Source organism: Montipora foliosa, chromosome 6, assembly GCF_036669935.1.
Source record: "Montipora foliosa isolate CH-2021 chromosome 6, ASM3666993v2, whole genome shotgun sequence".
In the NCBI taxonomy this organism is placed as follows: Eukaryota; Metazoa; Cnidaria; class Anthozoa; order Scleractinia; family Acroporidae; genus Montipora; species Montipora foliosa.
Window position 1 is genome coordinate 67,678,688 of NC_090874.1, and position 17,500 is coordinate 67,696,187.

The 17,500-nt window shown below is 37.6% G+C and overlaps 2 protein-coding genes across 3 annotated transcripts in view; one reads left to right on the forward strand and one right to left on the reverse strand.

Moving 5' to 3' along the window:
- LOC138008241 (dymeclin-like) overlaps positions 1–3,281 on the reverse strand; it is a 31,645-nt gene extending 28,364 nt beyond the window's left edge. Inside the window, exon 1 of the mRNA XM_068855506.1 lies at positions 3,011–3,281. Coding sequence (XP_068711607.1) covers positions 3,011–3,150 — 140 coding nt within the window. The 5' untranslated portion in view covers positions 3,151–3,281. The remainder of the gene's footprint in view (positions 1–3,010) is intronic.
- A 3,219-nt stretch (positions 3,282–6,500) lies between these two features.
- The window catches only part of LOC138008243 (uncharacterized), a 13,028-nt gene continuing 2,028 nt past the window's right edge, over positions 6,501–17,500 (forward strand). Inside the window, exons 1-11 of one of the 2 annotated variants that reach the window (XM_068855508.1) lie at positions 6,501–6,676; positions 8,330–8,383; positions 8,696–8,834; positions 8,976–9,050; positions 9,675–9,790; positions 12,101–12,244; positions 13,001–13,183; positions 14,283–14,338; positions 14,640–14,738; positions 15,300–15,373; positions 15,782–15,945. In XM_068855508.1, the coding sequence (XP_068711609.1) occupies positions 6,599–6,676; positions 8,330–8,383; positions 8,696–8,834; positions 8,976–9,050; positions 9,675–9,790; positions 12,101–12,244; positions 13,001–13,183; positions 14,283–14,338; positions 14,640–14,738; positions 15,300–15,373; positions 15,782–15,945 (1,182 nt within the window). In that variant the 5' untranslated portion in view covers positions 6,501–6,598. The remainder of the gene's footprint in view (positions 6,677–8,329; positions 8,384–8,695; positions 8,835–8,975; positions 9,051–9,674; positions 9,791–12,100; positions 12,245–13,000; positions 13,184–14,282; positions 14,339–14,639; positions 14,739–15,299; positions 15,374–15,781; positions 15,946–17,500) is intronic. The other variant, XM_068855509.1, reaches the window with a different exon arrangement.

The window sequence follows — 17,500 nt, forward strand, 5'->3', positions numbered from 1 at the left end:
TGAAAAACGCCGAAGCTTGGGGAAGTCGCTGCGAGACTTAACCGAACCGTGTACCGAGAGGTGAACCCGAATTTATTCAACTTGACCTTAACAAAACCTCCGAAGGGAGGGAGGGTGCGAATAAAATTCGTAAACAGTAAAGGTACTCCTTACAGTTAACTATAGAGCTCACAAAGTGATACTTTGGACTTTACTAGACCTTTTATACTGAGACTAATGTCTAGGACTAAACCAATGGTGACTAACGTACCATTTAAAACAAACAACTTCTGTAGCGCTCAACGCGACATGAATGGGGATAGTTGTTGCTTTTCGAGTATTGGCTTGTCATGTTTTGTATTTACATTATAATTATTATTAGCTTACAAAATGTATGTCCAGATTGTTGTAGACATTTTTGCTATACACTTTTTGTTATTTTGCACAGACATAGTTGATAATTCTATGCAATTTTGCTTGACAAGACATAATAAAGAGGGATATACATGGCTTGTGTTGCCACACCCCATAAGTGGTTCCTTATAACATGATAAATGTGTTATATTCGGTTGAACGGGGTAGCGAATTAGAATATAAGAACAGTTCTTTGAGTATGAATTAATGCTTCAGTATTTAAAAATCATGGAAAAAAAGCACACTCTCATAAACAGACTGTTAAACGTATCACAAAGAGATTTTTCTACAGAATGTTATAAAGAAACAAAATAATTTCTTTAATGTCAAATATCTTCTATTAGTCATGTGCAGGTTATCCTCAGAGACCCAGAGGCAGGCAGTCGAGATGCGACGAGAATCGGGACTGGCGTAAAGTTTTCAAATAAGGCGAGAAGAGCCCTCTTCTCGCCTTACTTGAAAACTTTACCAAAGTCCCGATTCTTGTCTCGTCTCATCTCCACTAACTGCCCCTGGGTCTCCGAGGATGTGTGCAGGTAAGCTCTCACTTAGACTTGCTTGCCATGACAAGTTTCATTTCCAAGCATTAGAAGTCTTAGACTGTGAATAAGTTTATATGATGAAGTGATTTATTGATACTGCCGTACATAATTATGTAACAAAATGTTTACAGCACTTAACCATGCTCACATTTATAAGCAGTTCATTAACTTGTTGTTGACGCTGGTTTCAGAGCAACCTATGATTCGTTTGAGAAGGAGGAGATATTTCCTTAATAATTATTATAAATGCATACATGTACATGTACTTCTATTCTTTAATAAAACAATTTGTGAAACTCAATTTTCAAAAAAAACATACATAGTGTGGTATTTTTTGCGTGCCTATTAAACATGTTCCCTTTTTCATTATTAAAGGACGGTGTCTACTATTGTTATTGCGCATACGTTCTGCGCATCTCGAGATACTCAGATTTTCTATTACTGGTGCTTATTAATACAGGGATATTTTTGTGCAGTGCAAAACTATGCGGAGAAAGCAGAACTTAGCAAGTCATCTTGGTATCCAAAAAGAAAATTGGGGATAACCACGCATTTTTAAGAGATAATTGAGCTTCAATTTGGAAAAGAACGCCATACATTGCTTTGTACATATATTTTAAAACTGTTCACAAATAATTGATTAATTAATTAATTACCTTCGAAAAATGCGTGGTTACCCCCAATTTTCTTTTTGGATTTCAATAACACTTGTTATGATCTGCTTTTCCCGCACATTCAGTAAACCGCGCAAAGATACCTGTGAATTAGTAGGCACCGTCCTTAATTAACCCATTGACCCCTGAGTGACACTTAAATGTAGATAGATTTTACTCTAACACCAGACAAATTTACTTGTCAATGGGGGGCATCCCAGGGCAATTGAGGTGTGTGAATGGGTTTAACTCATCGCCAAATTACATGAGTTTGGGAAATGGTGGGGGTCCCACGAAAATACAAGGTACACCAGGAAGGTTTCCATGGCAACCCTGTGACCTGGAAGAAGCCCTGCAAGTGGCCACCAACCAGCACTGTCACACTGAACAGCTAAAGCTACTGAATATTTGAGCCTACTTGTCTTTGTCTGGGTTAAAATCTTTCAGTAAAGTGATTTCAAATTGTTCAATCTTGCAAAGCAATGCAAGCAAATTGGACCACAACATCATCACCTCACACTAGGGGTCTACCTCCAAAGTTTCACAACATTTTAAAATTATTTACTACAACTTGTACTTTCCAACTTTTTTCTCCTTGAAATACGTTTTCCATGTATCTATTATGAGTACATAACACCATTAAAAGGGGGAGGGTCACCATGCTCGTTCAGGAGAAAATAGTGATTCCTTGACAGATTAAGCTTGGCATCAATGAAAATCTGCCATTTTCTAAATGTGCACGACCTGTTAAATGTGTGCACCAATGACGCAAAATATTATGCGCAGTAGGGTTGCACAATGCAAAACCAGGGAATCTCCTTAAAAAATTTATGAAGTACTTTGATTTGAATTCCAGTCTCACTTTCATAATGGATAAGCTTACTCGACAAAACAAATTTCCCATCAAAGTACATTTACATTTGTACTACAATTAGATTGGACATCTGACCTTCCCTTGACATGCAATATATACGAAAACAAGGTTAATATAAATTTCCCTACATCTTGCAAAACAGCTGTTAAATTAATGCCTTAAAAGGACCCTAACAAATTTAGAATACAAGCGAGCCATGCGCAATTTATCAACTTCTACCACAAAATTTATTTCCCTGCATAAAGGGCTTAGCAACCTGAAACTATACTGTGCACGTGACGTAGTTATTAAGGCCTATTTGAAGGTTCAAAAACACATTTCGACGGGAGATAACAGCCAAATACTGGGAATGGCTTTCAGTAAACGCATTAAACATTGATTTACGTTGTCTATAATGTTCGACAACTTACTGTAACTCCACAACGCAACAAAGTAACCAGATAATAATTCTCGAGTAATAAGCTTAACAGGCAATTAGCTTTTCTTAATTTGCGAATTTGTTAATTTTACGTCTACTCTGAGCTTGCAAGCTTGCAACACAAGCTTACCTGTTGTATGGAGCTTGAAATGAAAATGCAAGTAACTCGTTCCAGAATTCATCCTCTTCGCTAACAGCTGTCTCCCCAGTAAACTTCTGAAGGACAGGATTATGTTGTAGGTCGCTAATAGATGAGGGTTTTGCCCCCATGTTGCGCCAGAACTTTAGATAAAGTCCAAATCAGTGAGTGACGCTGCTACATTCACATCCTAATATTTACAGCTGATTTCAGCCCATCTTCACTTGCTTCGCTTCGAAGTGCCACGAATTTCTTCCTAGGTACTTCATGTATACCCTATTTTAGTGTATTTAAATTATAATGTATTCTCACGCATGCTCGTAGAACCTGAGACGGGTTTCCGTTGGCAAAGCCAGGATCGGACCGGATCGATTGAACCGGACCGGATCGGATTGACAAAACTCGGACGGGATCGATAACAAAATCCCTGCCAAAAGTAGACGGTCACCAGGCAACGTGCTGAAGAAAGGAAAAGTCGAATAGACCATTTTACATTTGTGTGCTTAGTTACCTGGCATATGGATGAAAGTGACGCGACTTTGTTACTAAACAAATACAACGCACCGCAGACATTCCCCGCATACATACCCTACAACCTAAACAGATAAACAAACCCGAACGCATACCTTTCATAACGACCTATAATCCCTCACTTCCTCCCATCTTCAACATAATAAAAAACACTACAATCTACTTCTTTCCCCTGACAGCTGCAAAAGTGCTTTCCTACATCTATCTGTTGTGGCTTTCAGGCGCTCCCCTAACCTTCGAGACCTGCTAGTAACAGCTAAACTGTCCCCTAATGTAACTCATTCTAATTCCGCATTTCCTTCCGGTTCTTTTTGCTATGGCAAAAACTGCGCTACCTGTCCTTACATTTTCCATGGACTAAATAACCAACTACACATTCTTCCCTACTGGCGAAACACGCTCCATAACGCCATTAATTCCCACATAACTTGCAAAACTAAAAACCTTATCTACATGATTCAATGCAACAGATGCCATCTACAGTACATAGGAGAAACTAAACGACGTTTAAAAGACGTTTTAATGAACTACGCCGCACTTTAGATAACGCTAACACCAAATCCAAACCTACTACAGTCGCAGAACATTTCCTCTCCTCTCCCCACAACATCTCTAAGGACATGCAATTAATTCCTATCGAAAAAATATTTTCTAACAGAGACTCGATCCGTAAGGCCAGGAAAGCTTTCTTAATTTCAAAAGGCAGGACAATAGACCTAATCGGCTAACTCAATGTTGTACCCAATTCAAATCCCAACGGTCTTAATATCCGCGAAGAAACGCATTAGATTTCAGTTTATTATTTAGAGTCATTTCCGTTATTTTTCCGTTACTCTTAGTATTTGAATTCAACTGCCATGTTTTATCACATTTTTTCCAGTATTACGTCAACATCCATTTACTATATATATGTACATAGAGGCAATTCAATGTAAACTCTCATTGTACCAGAAGAAGGCTAGTTTGGCCAGCCGAAATATAGTACACCACTAAAATAAAATCTACGTTGTATCGGCTCTTGCTTAAAATATTTAGTTTCTGGAGTTTACCTTGTTTTGATAGAAACCTCACTGCTTTTATTACCGTCACTTGCAACTACCTGTCCACACGCGTGACCAAAACATGTTCTGCCGGTCAATCAAAATTCAACGTTTTGACACTCAAACTTCAACGTTTACCCGCACACTTGGGAACGTTTTGGCGCCAATTACGCAAATGATCGTAGCTGAGTTATTTGCCCTTTGGCAAGACATGGCGTTTACAATAAATAAACTAGGTAGGAATTTCAAGCAAGGTGTTCAAAACTGCAAAAGACAAAATGCCCGTACGTGTTGCTGACTTTTCTTCCTGTGAAGTGTTTGCGGAGTGGCGCCAAAATGTTCCAAAGTGGGCGGGTAACGTTTGAACTTTGATTGTCAAAACTTTGAATTTTGACTGGCCGGCAGAACATGTTTTTGTTAAGCGTGTGGACAGGTGTATGTAAATTCTTACTAATTAGCATGACAACAACATCATTAACATATGAAAAGGAAGGAGGTGGTCAATACTAGCCTCACTTTCCTTTAAAGGCCAGGGCCCGGTTGTTCAAAAGCCGATTAACGCTAATCCCAGATTAAAAATTAACCAAGGAGTTTATTTCTCTTCTCCTAAATGCTGTTCAACGCTGATATTTGGCAAAACTTTACATTAGAAGAAGTCAATCTTGAAAAAACAAAAGTATAAACGAAAGAAATTTTCACCAAAAAGTTGAAAACATGAAACAAAAGTTTACACTTATCCTGGATTAAGTTAATCGGCTTTCGAACAACCCGGCCCAGGTAACCGTAAAGCACACAACTGTAAAGAGGTCTATCTCTTGTATTGTCGTCTCCTCATTTATTGAAACTCGTCGAAATGTTTTTTTTTTTGAAGAGGTGATTACAGATTACAAAGCGGAACTATGGAAGATACGACGTGATAAATTGTCGCCAATTAGCGAATTGACTGCGTACGCAACGGTCTTCTTCAAACATGAAAACTGACTATAAATTCTTTACTTTACCCAAGTCCCTTTTAATTGCACAATAGCCTGATTTAGCAACATAACGGGAATGTCAGAAAAAATATCCATATTAGGTCATATTAGAGTAGAATCCCAACTATTCTGCATGCTCTCCTTTCGTCAACTGACGTTCCCTTTCTGTTGCTAAATCAGGCTATTGTGCAATTGTCAGGGACTGGGGTAACCCCGTTTTTCTTGGTGGATATTTACCTCGCCGTTTCGCGGCTCGGTAAATATCCCAAATATCCACCACTAGCCACCGAGATAATATAGCACAAAAAGATGACTTTGACTCACTTATATACTCCCGCAAAGATTACAACTTTTTTTGGCGCAAATTTCGCGCGAATTGCTCGGAGGTGAATAGCCAGCCACGTTCCAAAGGGGGGCTTGGGGACGAGGTTGGTGAATAGCGAGTACCTGCCGTATTTCGTATTTTTCGCCTTCAGGATCCCTTGTTGAATTTGCAATCATAGAGTTAGGACAATGTGCGAACCAGCGAGCTATGCGAGGCATGGCTGCGAGCCATGGCTGCGAGCCATGACTGCGAGTCACACAGTTATTGAAAGCTATTAAACCGTTTTAAAATGGGTACTTAGACTTAATAACTGTTTATCAGCGCTATTTGAAATGGGTGCTTCGACTTAAATGCGAAATTCACATGGCTCGCTTGCTCGCAGATTGTCCAGCCCCGTAATCATATTTATCTTAATTAATAAAAATACCATGCAAGGTCATGCAACAACAACATGCAGTGGCGCAACAATCCTTTCGCTGACTACATGTGCTATAACTCTTTTCCCCTTTGAAGGGTTGCCTAATAGTATATATATGAACTTTTAATCCTCGCGCTGATTGTAAAAGTTGCCCAGATCCCCAACTGTCTAAATTGAGAGTCGGTTGCGTGACATTGCGTGACAAAAGATGGATTGAGTCTGCAGGGATGGCGCGCTTGAAGTATCGGGTATTGTCAACGTTTTGACGGGAATCGCCAGCAGTTTTAACTAATGGGAAACAGGCAGACTTCTCATCAAGAAATAGAGCAACGATCTCCACGCTACGAATCCCTTTCAAAACTGTTTGAAGTATATATTAAGCTTCGTAGTTTTAGTTTAATATATTTGGGCTATATGCTTGAGTTAAATTTTCAACGAAAACTGGAGCAGTTTTAGAATCCCCAGGCCAGTTTTATAGCCTTCTTTCTTGAAGCTTCAAGAACGAGGCATAATTTAACACATATGCAAATTGTACATGAAAACTGGAGCAGTTTCAGAATCGCCGGGCCAGTTTTATCGCCTTCTTTCTGGAAGCTTCAAGAACGAGGCATAATTTAACACATATACATGTAAAACATGTAAGACTTGAATCAATGGCCAAGCTGACCTAAACGTCACAAATCTCGATGTTACTAATAGATCAGTACACGCTCTTGAGTACATCATGGGTAATCAGGGCAACACGGCGGGAAATTCAAAGGTTTGTATGGAAATCCAAAGCCAAATTTACTGTACATGACTCTACTTTATGGACTTTCGCCTTCATAAACCAAGCAAATAAGTTCAAGTTCACAACTGAGGTAAACTGGACTTGGTATCTAATATTCTTTGGAAAACCTAAACATTAGGTGCGGTTACACACACCATGGTAAATGCCATTTCCCGCGGTAAATTATCCTGCAGTGCCTCACACTTTGGTTTTAGTAAACTGTATACCGTGTTAAACAATGGTCACATATTATGAAGATTACCGAGGTAAAAAGAAATATCATGCAATTCATTGGCGGGAAATTTAATCACAACTGCATCAGCATCTTGATTGACTCTTGTACCCAGGCATCAAAAGACCCTTCCAACTTACCACTTTAAATGGTATGGGGGCTTCGTCTGATCTTTTTTACATATCCATGGAACTTTACCTTGGGAAATGTTGGTCAAATGCACTAAATGCAGTCTCCAGTTGTAAAAGAGTCATTTACTGGGGTAAAAGTGTCCCGTGTAACCGCACCTATTGCTTTTTTTGTCTCCATACATTCTCTGTAATTTTGTGCCTTTGGAATTACAAGAAATGTATGACAGAAACTTTGTTTAATAGCATAATTTCTACAATAGCCATTCTCTTCAACTTTATTCTGCTGCACCTTTCAGTGCATATCTTCTGTTTTGGAAATTAAATTAAAAAACCCAAAATTGCATTTCACTTTCATCGTTTTGAACTTCCACACAAACCTTTGAATTTCTCTCCATCTTGCCCTGATTACCCATGATGCACTCAAGAGCGTGACCTCGTCTATTCCACCTACATGTGTGAAGAATAATATTTATTGTTTACTTGATGATAGTGTTTAAGTCCTCTTGATTCAATCTTAGTTTTACTGTGACCTGCCCTTTTCAATGTACCAACCATAACAAAGGGTCTCTGTGGTTGACACATTTGAATTACAAAAGAATGGTTGTAAATAGATATCTTCCAAGCTCATAGGTGAGGTAGGTTTTATTATTATCATCATCATCATCATCATCATTATTATTATTGTTATTATTATTATTATTATTATTATTATTATTATTATTATTATTATTTATAAGTCTAGCAAAAAGTACTTTTGACAGAGCTGCCACTTAAACTGTGGTTGCTATTTAATTAATTTTGAATCTTGCAGTCTGAGCCTGTGGACTGAAGGAGTCCTTATAATGTTGACTGAAATTTTAATAGATTATTATGTGATCTAAAATGAACAGGAACTTGCTGAAGCTAATGATGGAGAATCTTCTTTGAAAAAGGGAACATTTCAGGTGGATATTGCGAATTATTTCTTCATTATATGAAAATTATGACTGGAAATGAGCACATGCTTTAATTATTAAGCCAACAGTTGAGAGAATTGTTATGCTTGATGTGAGAATTTAATAAAGCATCAGGAGACTATCACCAGTTTTGATAATTTTTAGAAAATGGTACCATAGTCTCACACCACTTCTAATGTTAAATTGACCATTCAAAAATTTAATGTATCATGAATAAATTCAGTAAGTAATTTTGTACTTTGCAAGCATTTTGCTACATACATACAATATTATTGACATCTTTTAAATTCCATATTTAAGACATTCTTTGGATCCAAAGTGGATGATTTTGATGAGCTACTCTTTTCGCATATTGCAATTGCTGGAGGAATTAACAGAAATACTGATCAACTGACAAGGGATGTGTTTATAGATGGATTTGAAAATTTCTTAGACAAAGGTAATTTATTTTTGATGGTTGAAGATCTTTTAAAAAAAAATTATTAGTTTTAATTACCAGAGTCGTCATCAAAAACATTAAACTTGCATGTGAATTATTATAAATTGTAATTTCGTATTCATTATTTGATGCCCTGTACAGGAAAAACTGCTGATGGAAAGCTAGAGCTGTATTTTACAGTTTTCAGTGATGGTGAATCAACCATGTCCTTTACAGGTAAAAGCCTATTGGCACTTCTTTCCTCTGAATAATGTTTACTTAACCCATGACCCCTGAGAGTGACGTAAATAGAATTTACTCTTTACTCTGTCTTATGCCAGACGATCTTACTAGGATGTTTGAGGAGTGAATGGGTTAATATTTAATTTAGACAACAGGGTCAGTTAATAAACTTTGGTTACCATGGAAAGAGATCTTTTTAAGTCAGTCAAGTGCAGTAGACTTTAGTAGGTATGTCCATTAATTACTATCTAGATGTGTCTCTGGACAATCAGTGTCATACCATTATCTGCACAAATAGTGATGGGACATCATGATTGGCATGCTTATTTGATAAATACAGTCATGCATGAATGTGTTCGAATTCAATAGACGAGAAACGTACAGTCATACAACTCATTTGTGGAATTAATCTGTAGAATGACAGATTTGGTTGCAATTTTTGGATTTGCACACTTTAGCGTCTACTTAGCTTTGTTGCCTGTTCATTCAATTAACAGGGGTCAACCCTTAAAATTAATGTTAGCAATCCTGGACTACGGTGATGAGAGACATTAATATTAATTTATTCAACTAAGCAAATTGCATATAAACCTACTTGTGGATTATTATGTGTGACAGACTTGGTGGAGATGTTCCAGATCTCAAAGTCTTTAGCCTTGATTGTCAACACAAGTGATTCTGAAGATGCGAATGCTGAAATGCAGACAATAGCAGATGTATGGGCAAGGTCTATTGTGAGTGGAAATTATCTGGAATTAGTTAAATTACAGGTTTAAAAACTTACTTTTAATTAATAATTATAATTATTGTTAATTATATTGTATTGTACTCTTTGTAGTATTTTATGTATGCACAATGGGTGCTGTCTTGGAACTCTTCTTATTATTAAACAAAGGTCGGGAATCAAAGAATCTATACATTAACTTAATATTATACATTATATTAAACTAAAAGTTAAAATTTTATGATTTACGAAAGGGAAAAAAATATATTAATAGGTGTATGAGGTGGCCACCTCTATTAAGCAGCCGCGCCAGTACCCTATGGCAGTCCTACACGTATATCTGTCTTTCTTTGTTATTTTTACCTGTATTAAGCGGCCACCCTTGAACAGAAACCACTTGTCATTTTATACAGTATTTTATTGCGTTTAAAATGCGATCAATCATCACTGTAAAAAAATAACATACATGTACAAAGCTACTGTAAGCTGATAATCAGCCACTTTGTGTCGTGAATGCTTTCCAGGATGAGGTGTCCACAATGTGCTGAAGTACAGTACAAAATCACGAATGCCGAAAAATTTCGTTTTGAATATGCTTCACTGTTTAGCTAGAAATTGCCATTAATTTAATTGGCTTGTTCTTCAGCCATGTTATGAAGAATGAATCGCAAATAATATGCTCGCAAGAGATTTCCTCCTCTGTTTATAACTTGCTTGCCCTTTACCGTAACTTTGATCCCATTGTTTGTTGGGTTTTTCAAAAATGTTATGTATTAATATATTATACCATTAATTTACAAGTTGGCAACTTTGTTTATAGTATTAATCGCTTGAGAGAGTGTTGATTGTCCTATAATTGTTTCCGTGCATGAAGTGTTTTTGAAGGATACGCCATTAAAAGTTGACATTAGACCACGCCCAATGAGTATTTTTAGTGATCCTGTATTAAGATCCCAGCTGCAGTTCTTTGAGTCCCGAGGGACGTTATATACAGGTTCGACTGTAGATAAATTCTTACAAATTACAAATTGAAATTTAAAACCACCAATGCATCTTAAAAATTAAGACTCCAAATCCTATAAAAAAGTTGAGTATTGAACTTACAATAAAATCTTTAAAAAGGCTTTAGAGAATAAATAAGTCTTAACTAAAAGTGAATGCTTAAAAATGTTAACGACTTCCTACCTAGCATTACTCATCTGATAAAGGAAGGCTGTTCCACCAGACTGGGGTGCAACCATAAAATTAATGCACCATCACCCATAGTGTTTTTAGTTCTGAACCACAGTCTAAGCTAGCAATAGCACGGATTGACCTTGCTCTGAGTTGAAGAATGTCAAAATCACAGTGTATCGCCAACAAACAACTGAGCAAACATAAAAAATACAAATAAAAATAAAAATGAGAGATTATGATCTGCAGATTGCCAGATGCTGTTGTCAATATTATTTTATTCCGTTATCCTGAATCCGCTAGCCCTGTGATCAACAGCTGTGCAGGAACTTGCTTACTGCATGATACTGAATGATGGATTGAACAAAAGGAGAGTCCCTCTTTATTTTCATGTGCTGTCATTGACACCTCCAGATTTTGCTAAATTTGTGGCCATTCCATTTGTGCCATTGTTTTTTGTATTTTTTTTTTTGGCAGGCTGCGTTCTACAGCCTAGTACTATATATCTCAGACGTCCGTGGAGAAAGGCTTTTCAGCCCACTTCATGGACCGTTGATTTCAGTCTGCGGTTAAAAAATTCTGATCACGTGATGACATCTTTTGTGGCTCTGCGGTTTCGAAAATACCGATTTCTTGATGCCATTTTCTGTTACTCTCCCCAAAGAGAAAAGCTCGAAACGATGTTGACGGCGAGTAAAACCGGCTGAAGCTATTATGGGTAACCCATTAAAAGCTTTGTCCAAGGAAATAAGAAGCAGGAGGAAACTTTTCTTCAGTTTTTTTTTCTTTCTAGGCGGTGGGAAGAACAAACGAATAGCGCCACGTGGTCGGTATTTTTGAAACTGCAGAGCCACAAAAATGTTATCATTTGATCAGAATTTTTTAACTGCAGACTGAAATCAATGGTCCGTGAAGTGAGCTGAAAAAAACCCTTGTCCATGGACGTCTGAGATCGATAGTATGTGTTAGAAAGACTGATCTTAGATTTGATCTGATCTTCAGACTGATCTGATCTTCTGTGTTGAAGAATATTTCATGAGTTTTGGCGCCTCAAATTTATACTTGATAAATAAATCATAACTTAGAATAATAATATTATTGTGAGCATTGACCTAAGTGAATATGCATTTTTTACTGCTACACGTAGATGGGTGATGACAGCAAACACATAGATTCCACCAAATTTTGTCGCTGGGCAAAGCAAAATTGCCCAAGAGTGTTTGATGGTATCCATTGCTGGATAATAAAGAAATTTTTGGACAAAGGATATTTGCCTGGAATTTTACCCAAGGTAGGTATGAGCTTGATCTCTGAGGGTTTATTTACTTGATGTTAACTTTAAGCAAATGGCAAGTTATCAGAACCAACCCTTTTCTGGTCCTGGATGAGTGACTGTAACACCTGCACATTTGCCTTTAGTTACCAGGCTGAGCATAATGTTCCTCCCAAAAAACAAAGCAGAGTTACAGGAATGGGGAATCAAACTCCATAAAAGAGAAATTTGTACACCAGACAACTCGAAATGCACAGTGTACAAGTGCTCCTACACCACTTCAACAGACAAATTATAATACTCTTCTAGCAGACAAACTATACATTTAATAAGTATTATAATAATAATAATAATAATAATAATAATAATAATAATAATTGTTATTATTATTATTATCATTATCATTATCATATCATTATTAATTTATTATTATTATTATTATTATTATTATTATTATCATCATTATCATTATTCCTTGTGGGCTTGTTCGATGTGAGGTATGTTATAAGCCAATGGAGCATGACATACTTGTATAACCAATCTCCTGTCCAACAAGTACAAATGGAATTATTAAATGTTTTATATAATTTTAGTTTTAACATTTCCAAACATTTTGCATATTATTTCAAAATTGCATGCTATTTTGTGGCAGTATGTGCTATAAACAGCCGATATTATATAAAGCACGTTTTATTGAAACAGTTTAACAAATCCAACATTCAAGGTGGAAATTGAATATAAGAGGTTAATATGTATTGACTATGCTTTTTGCAGGGATTCCACCATATCCCGTGGATTGATGAGCATGCAACCCTAAGTTACACCTCACTAAATACAGAGACACTTTGGATCCTGTCTACAATTCTGCCAACTTGCTTCCTTGGCAGTGTACCTCATACATACCATTCACCTGAACAGCAGTCGAAAGACATAGATGATGCGAAACCCGTGGAAAGAGTATGTCTCTATTAACCTGGTAGATTTTTTTTTGGTAACTATACGTTATAATGGAGCAAGCTCAGAGCATGTTAGCCATTTTTTCTGTGCATGAGTTCTGGGAAATTTAACTGTTGCCTACAGCCACGTGACGTTAGTCCAGGACGTCTGTGTATTTTATCAAGTGCCCACCTGCCGTGCAGGATATGAGATCTTCTTCTTTTTCCTTCCTTTGGCATCAGGCATATTTTGCTCTTTGGCTTCTAGCTGTAGCAGTTAGACCCTGATCTTGATGAAACTTAATGCCACTGCAGCTCCACTTTTTGAGAAGCTTTGCTTTTCTTGCCATTCTAAAAGTCTGCTTACAGCACACATTCAAAGGTTTGGAGAGGGGATTCTTGCCTTAGATCCTGATACTTCAACAACATATATGTACACTTATTATTCAACACATTGTAGCAATGTCCAAATATGGTCATAGCGCGCTCAATATTCATCGGGCGTACTCAACAGGTATCCTGCGATATACGTTACATTTTGTTTGTCGCGGAGAAAAATGGTAGTTTTCCAGCTTTTTCCCCCAATAAACATAGAAAATTGTGCTTTGTCATCAATGGGTTGAATAATAAAACAGTTACCCGGCTCAATCTTGCGGAATATCGCCTGATTTTAGCCAACTCGGCCTACGGCCTTCGCGTCTGCTAATCAGGCGATATTCCGCGCGATTTCGCAGGATAATTGTTTGCACCGATCAACATCCCCCCCCCCCCCCTTGCCCGGGCATTTGAACTTTTGAAGATTGGATCTTTCAAATTCCCACCCCCTCGGGCCAAAATGGTGTTCAAATGCCCTACCCTATCGTCGGATTTGTCTGTCATACCCCACTAAAGAACAATCGTCGTCGGCTCCTGATGTCTTTAATAAAGACCTTTTGAACACCTTTTTTTGTAAGCCAATCGCTCACAAATGCTACATCTCTTCCTTTAAACTCTTCCATCTCGTCCAAACACGTGTTTTATAGCTGTTAGCGAAATGCCCAGGGTTTACCCTGTTGGGGGGGGGGGGGGGGGATTTTGAAGTTTCGATTTGATCGGCGCATTAATTATAACTTTTGTTTTAGCACAGAGAGTGGGAGCTATTGTACGATAGTGAACAGCATGGACAGAGTTTAAACAGGTGCTTACTAAGAACAAAAACAATGTAACAATTTATTGTATCACTTGGTGTTAAAATTCCCTAAAAAATCAAGTTCTAGTTTCTGAGGTCATACAGGGCATTTTTTAGTGTAGACTTTACACGACTTCTCAGATCTGCATTAGGCAGACAACTAGAGTTGCTTTCTGAATTCAAGACTCTCAATTTAAGACACAGTGAAAGATTTCCAAACAACCTTGGTTTTGTTAAGCTGTTACAGTAACTGCAGCTATGCTATATGTACAATAATTCGTACATTAACATATAATTTTTTTCAACATAGATTTAAGCATCACTCATTGGCATATCGAGGACCAACTGTTACGCTATTGAGGGTTGGAAAAGAGGAATTGCTGGTTGTGGCTGTTGATGTAGAGTGGAGGTGGTCTATCTTTAGCTTGTGAATCGTGAATTTTCTTTGCTCCTACGAGTCGAGATCGTAACAAATACTTCAACGATTTCTAATTCTTTGATTGAAGTTGGGGATGGCAGGAACCGTCATATATGCACTAGTTAATTGCTAAAAAATACAACTTTTAGCATTTATATTTATATAGTTTAATTCCTTTGCAATATAAAATTTAAGCTTAATTGGTTGTAATACGTGAAAAGGTATGTGATCTTGACGTTTTTTAAATGTTTATCGTATTTTGTATTTAGTGTCACCAATTAGTGTAGAAAACGATAGAAGGAATGGTAAATCTTGGTAAATAACAACAAACAATCACAATTCCGATTAGCCAATCATAACACTGAAAAACATGTCACTGCCGCTTAGCGTGGGAAAACAAATGCCCTTGCCCCTGATTGGTGGAGAATGAGGCGCGCTATTTTTAAGCCAATCATCGAGCGCATTAATAAATAAAGAGCTTTTGATCCTTACTTGTCAATACAGTTCTCCGACTAGATCATTGTTTTTATACTGTTATTATTCCTTTTGCAGGGAATCGTCTTCGAGCTGGGGTAATTCAGACTGTAGAATCATTCAAATAAGACCAAAGTTTCAGGTGTTGAGAGGTAAAGTCTTTTTGAAAAACGAACTGTATTTTTTTTTTTCAATTTCATTTGTTACGATTTTGAAAGCGACATGTTATATGTCGTCGTGATCTTTACAAGTTAGTTAACACCTCGTTTCATAACATAGTAGTTTCTAAATTACTTTTCTATTTTCCTACTTTATTGTACTGCCTTTTGCTCAACTATCTGTTGTACTGTGGTAGTGGTCATCACAAGAGCTTAATTAAGCTACTTTGGCCACTACGCACATTTTCCTACAATTAAAATAAATAACTCGTGGTATATGATCGCATCCTGTAAATGGTGCGAAGAAAAATGGATGAATGATTGGATCGATGAACTTTTAATATTTTAAGGCATTCCAATTTGTCGCGCGGCTCCTAACAGCGTTGATTTTGCTTTCCTCAGCTGGTCCAAACTTGATCTTTTTCAACGAGAGAGCCCGAGGCTTACCATCAGGTATTGTGTTGGGGCAGACATCAAGGCCATGTGTCACCCTGGACACGAGCATGACATCAGCTAAACTTCATTATCAAGCTAATTTGTCGCCACAGATCGTTGAGAAAATCGAGGTAAGGTCCCAAGACGCAATCAACAAAGTGAGGGGAAAATGTATGAACTGGTGTCGTGTGGCTGTTGCATTGTCAAAACAAAAATGGAAATTGCTATTCCGTAACCAAAAAAGGAAAAAAAAAGGCAACAAAATATAAAGAACGAAGACTGCGTGCTAACCTTTAGTCAACACCCAACCCTTAGAAACAGCTGGTACAAAGGAAAAGAGGTAATTGCCTCGAAAGGTTCACTATTAACATCATTCTGTTAACTCGCTGTGACATAAATATATTGATAAGCTGAAAAAATATATATAATACGTGGGCTGTGGTATGAGGTTTTGCGTTGGTAAGCCAAGCGTTGCAAGAGGTTATGTAGGTAAGTTCAGACGGAAGAAATTGCGATCAGGCGTTCTTTTGTTTTTGGTTATGCTGCGAAAGGGGTGGTACCTTTTCCCGCCTTCGAAATTTTTGATTCCCATTGATGAGGGCCAGTCTCGTGCTTCTCAAGTTGCCTCCTCCAAGCCCAAAAAGAATTCTGGGTATTTCTGCCATTCCACGACAAATTAAGGACTCCCGACTCACCAGGATGATCGTACTTCACTTAATTTTGATATGACTCCTGGGTTCAAACCAATTACGAAATTCTCAAGTCTCGGCTTAAGAGCATGGAGGGAACCAATAACCTTGGAAGGGTCGATCTTCGATGGAATGCTGCCATCGGCTTACGGTATAATAATAGAGACGTTTAGTATCGCGTATTTTTCGGATAACGGCAAATCTCAGGGGCACCCAACGAGAATATAGTTCAAAACCACTTAGACATAGCATAGTTAAACGTATTTTAGTATTTAGACGGTAGATATAGGCATATTTTTATCCCCTAAAATTTTTTCATCTGTTCGGATTTCCTAGCCGAAAGTCTAGTGATCTGAAAATTATAGGGATCAAAACTTACCTTTTCGAAAATTTCAGCGGGAAAAAAAGGCTCCCGAAAATTCTAGGTGACCTTTTTAGGGTAAAAAATTCGTTAAAAATGGCAATTATAACATTTTTTAGAAGTTCGCAAATCCTAGGACAGGCAGGCAAGCAAGAAATTTTACAACAAATGTTCCGAAAATTCTAGATCTCAAATCTTCTTCCGAACAGATATTTTCCGAAAATTGACGTTGGGTGCCCCTGAAATCTCTGACGGCTGGATGCTCTTCTTGCGGTGAGTGATTTACCGCAGCGTTTTACACCTTAAAATTATCTGGGAACTCACGTTTAAAGCTGTAAGTTATGTTCCTTTGTACTTTAACTCTTGAATGAACACATTTTTGCATCCTTGAGGACGCTGGCTCGGTTGAATTAAAACATGCGAAGTAAAACAATAATCCATCATGGCGCGTTTTTTCCCGCCAAGTTCCGAACCTTTATGCTAAAGTCTATTCTTGCCACTACGGCAAACCGGTTTGAAGTTTGCGGTCGACTTTGAAAACGCGATGCTAAGGTCGTGTTCTATTGGGATCAACCATGCTTTTTCAACCGTTTCAACCTAGTGTGATGCCGGTTGAAAAAGTTGATCAACCAAACC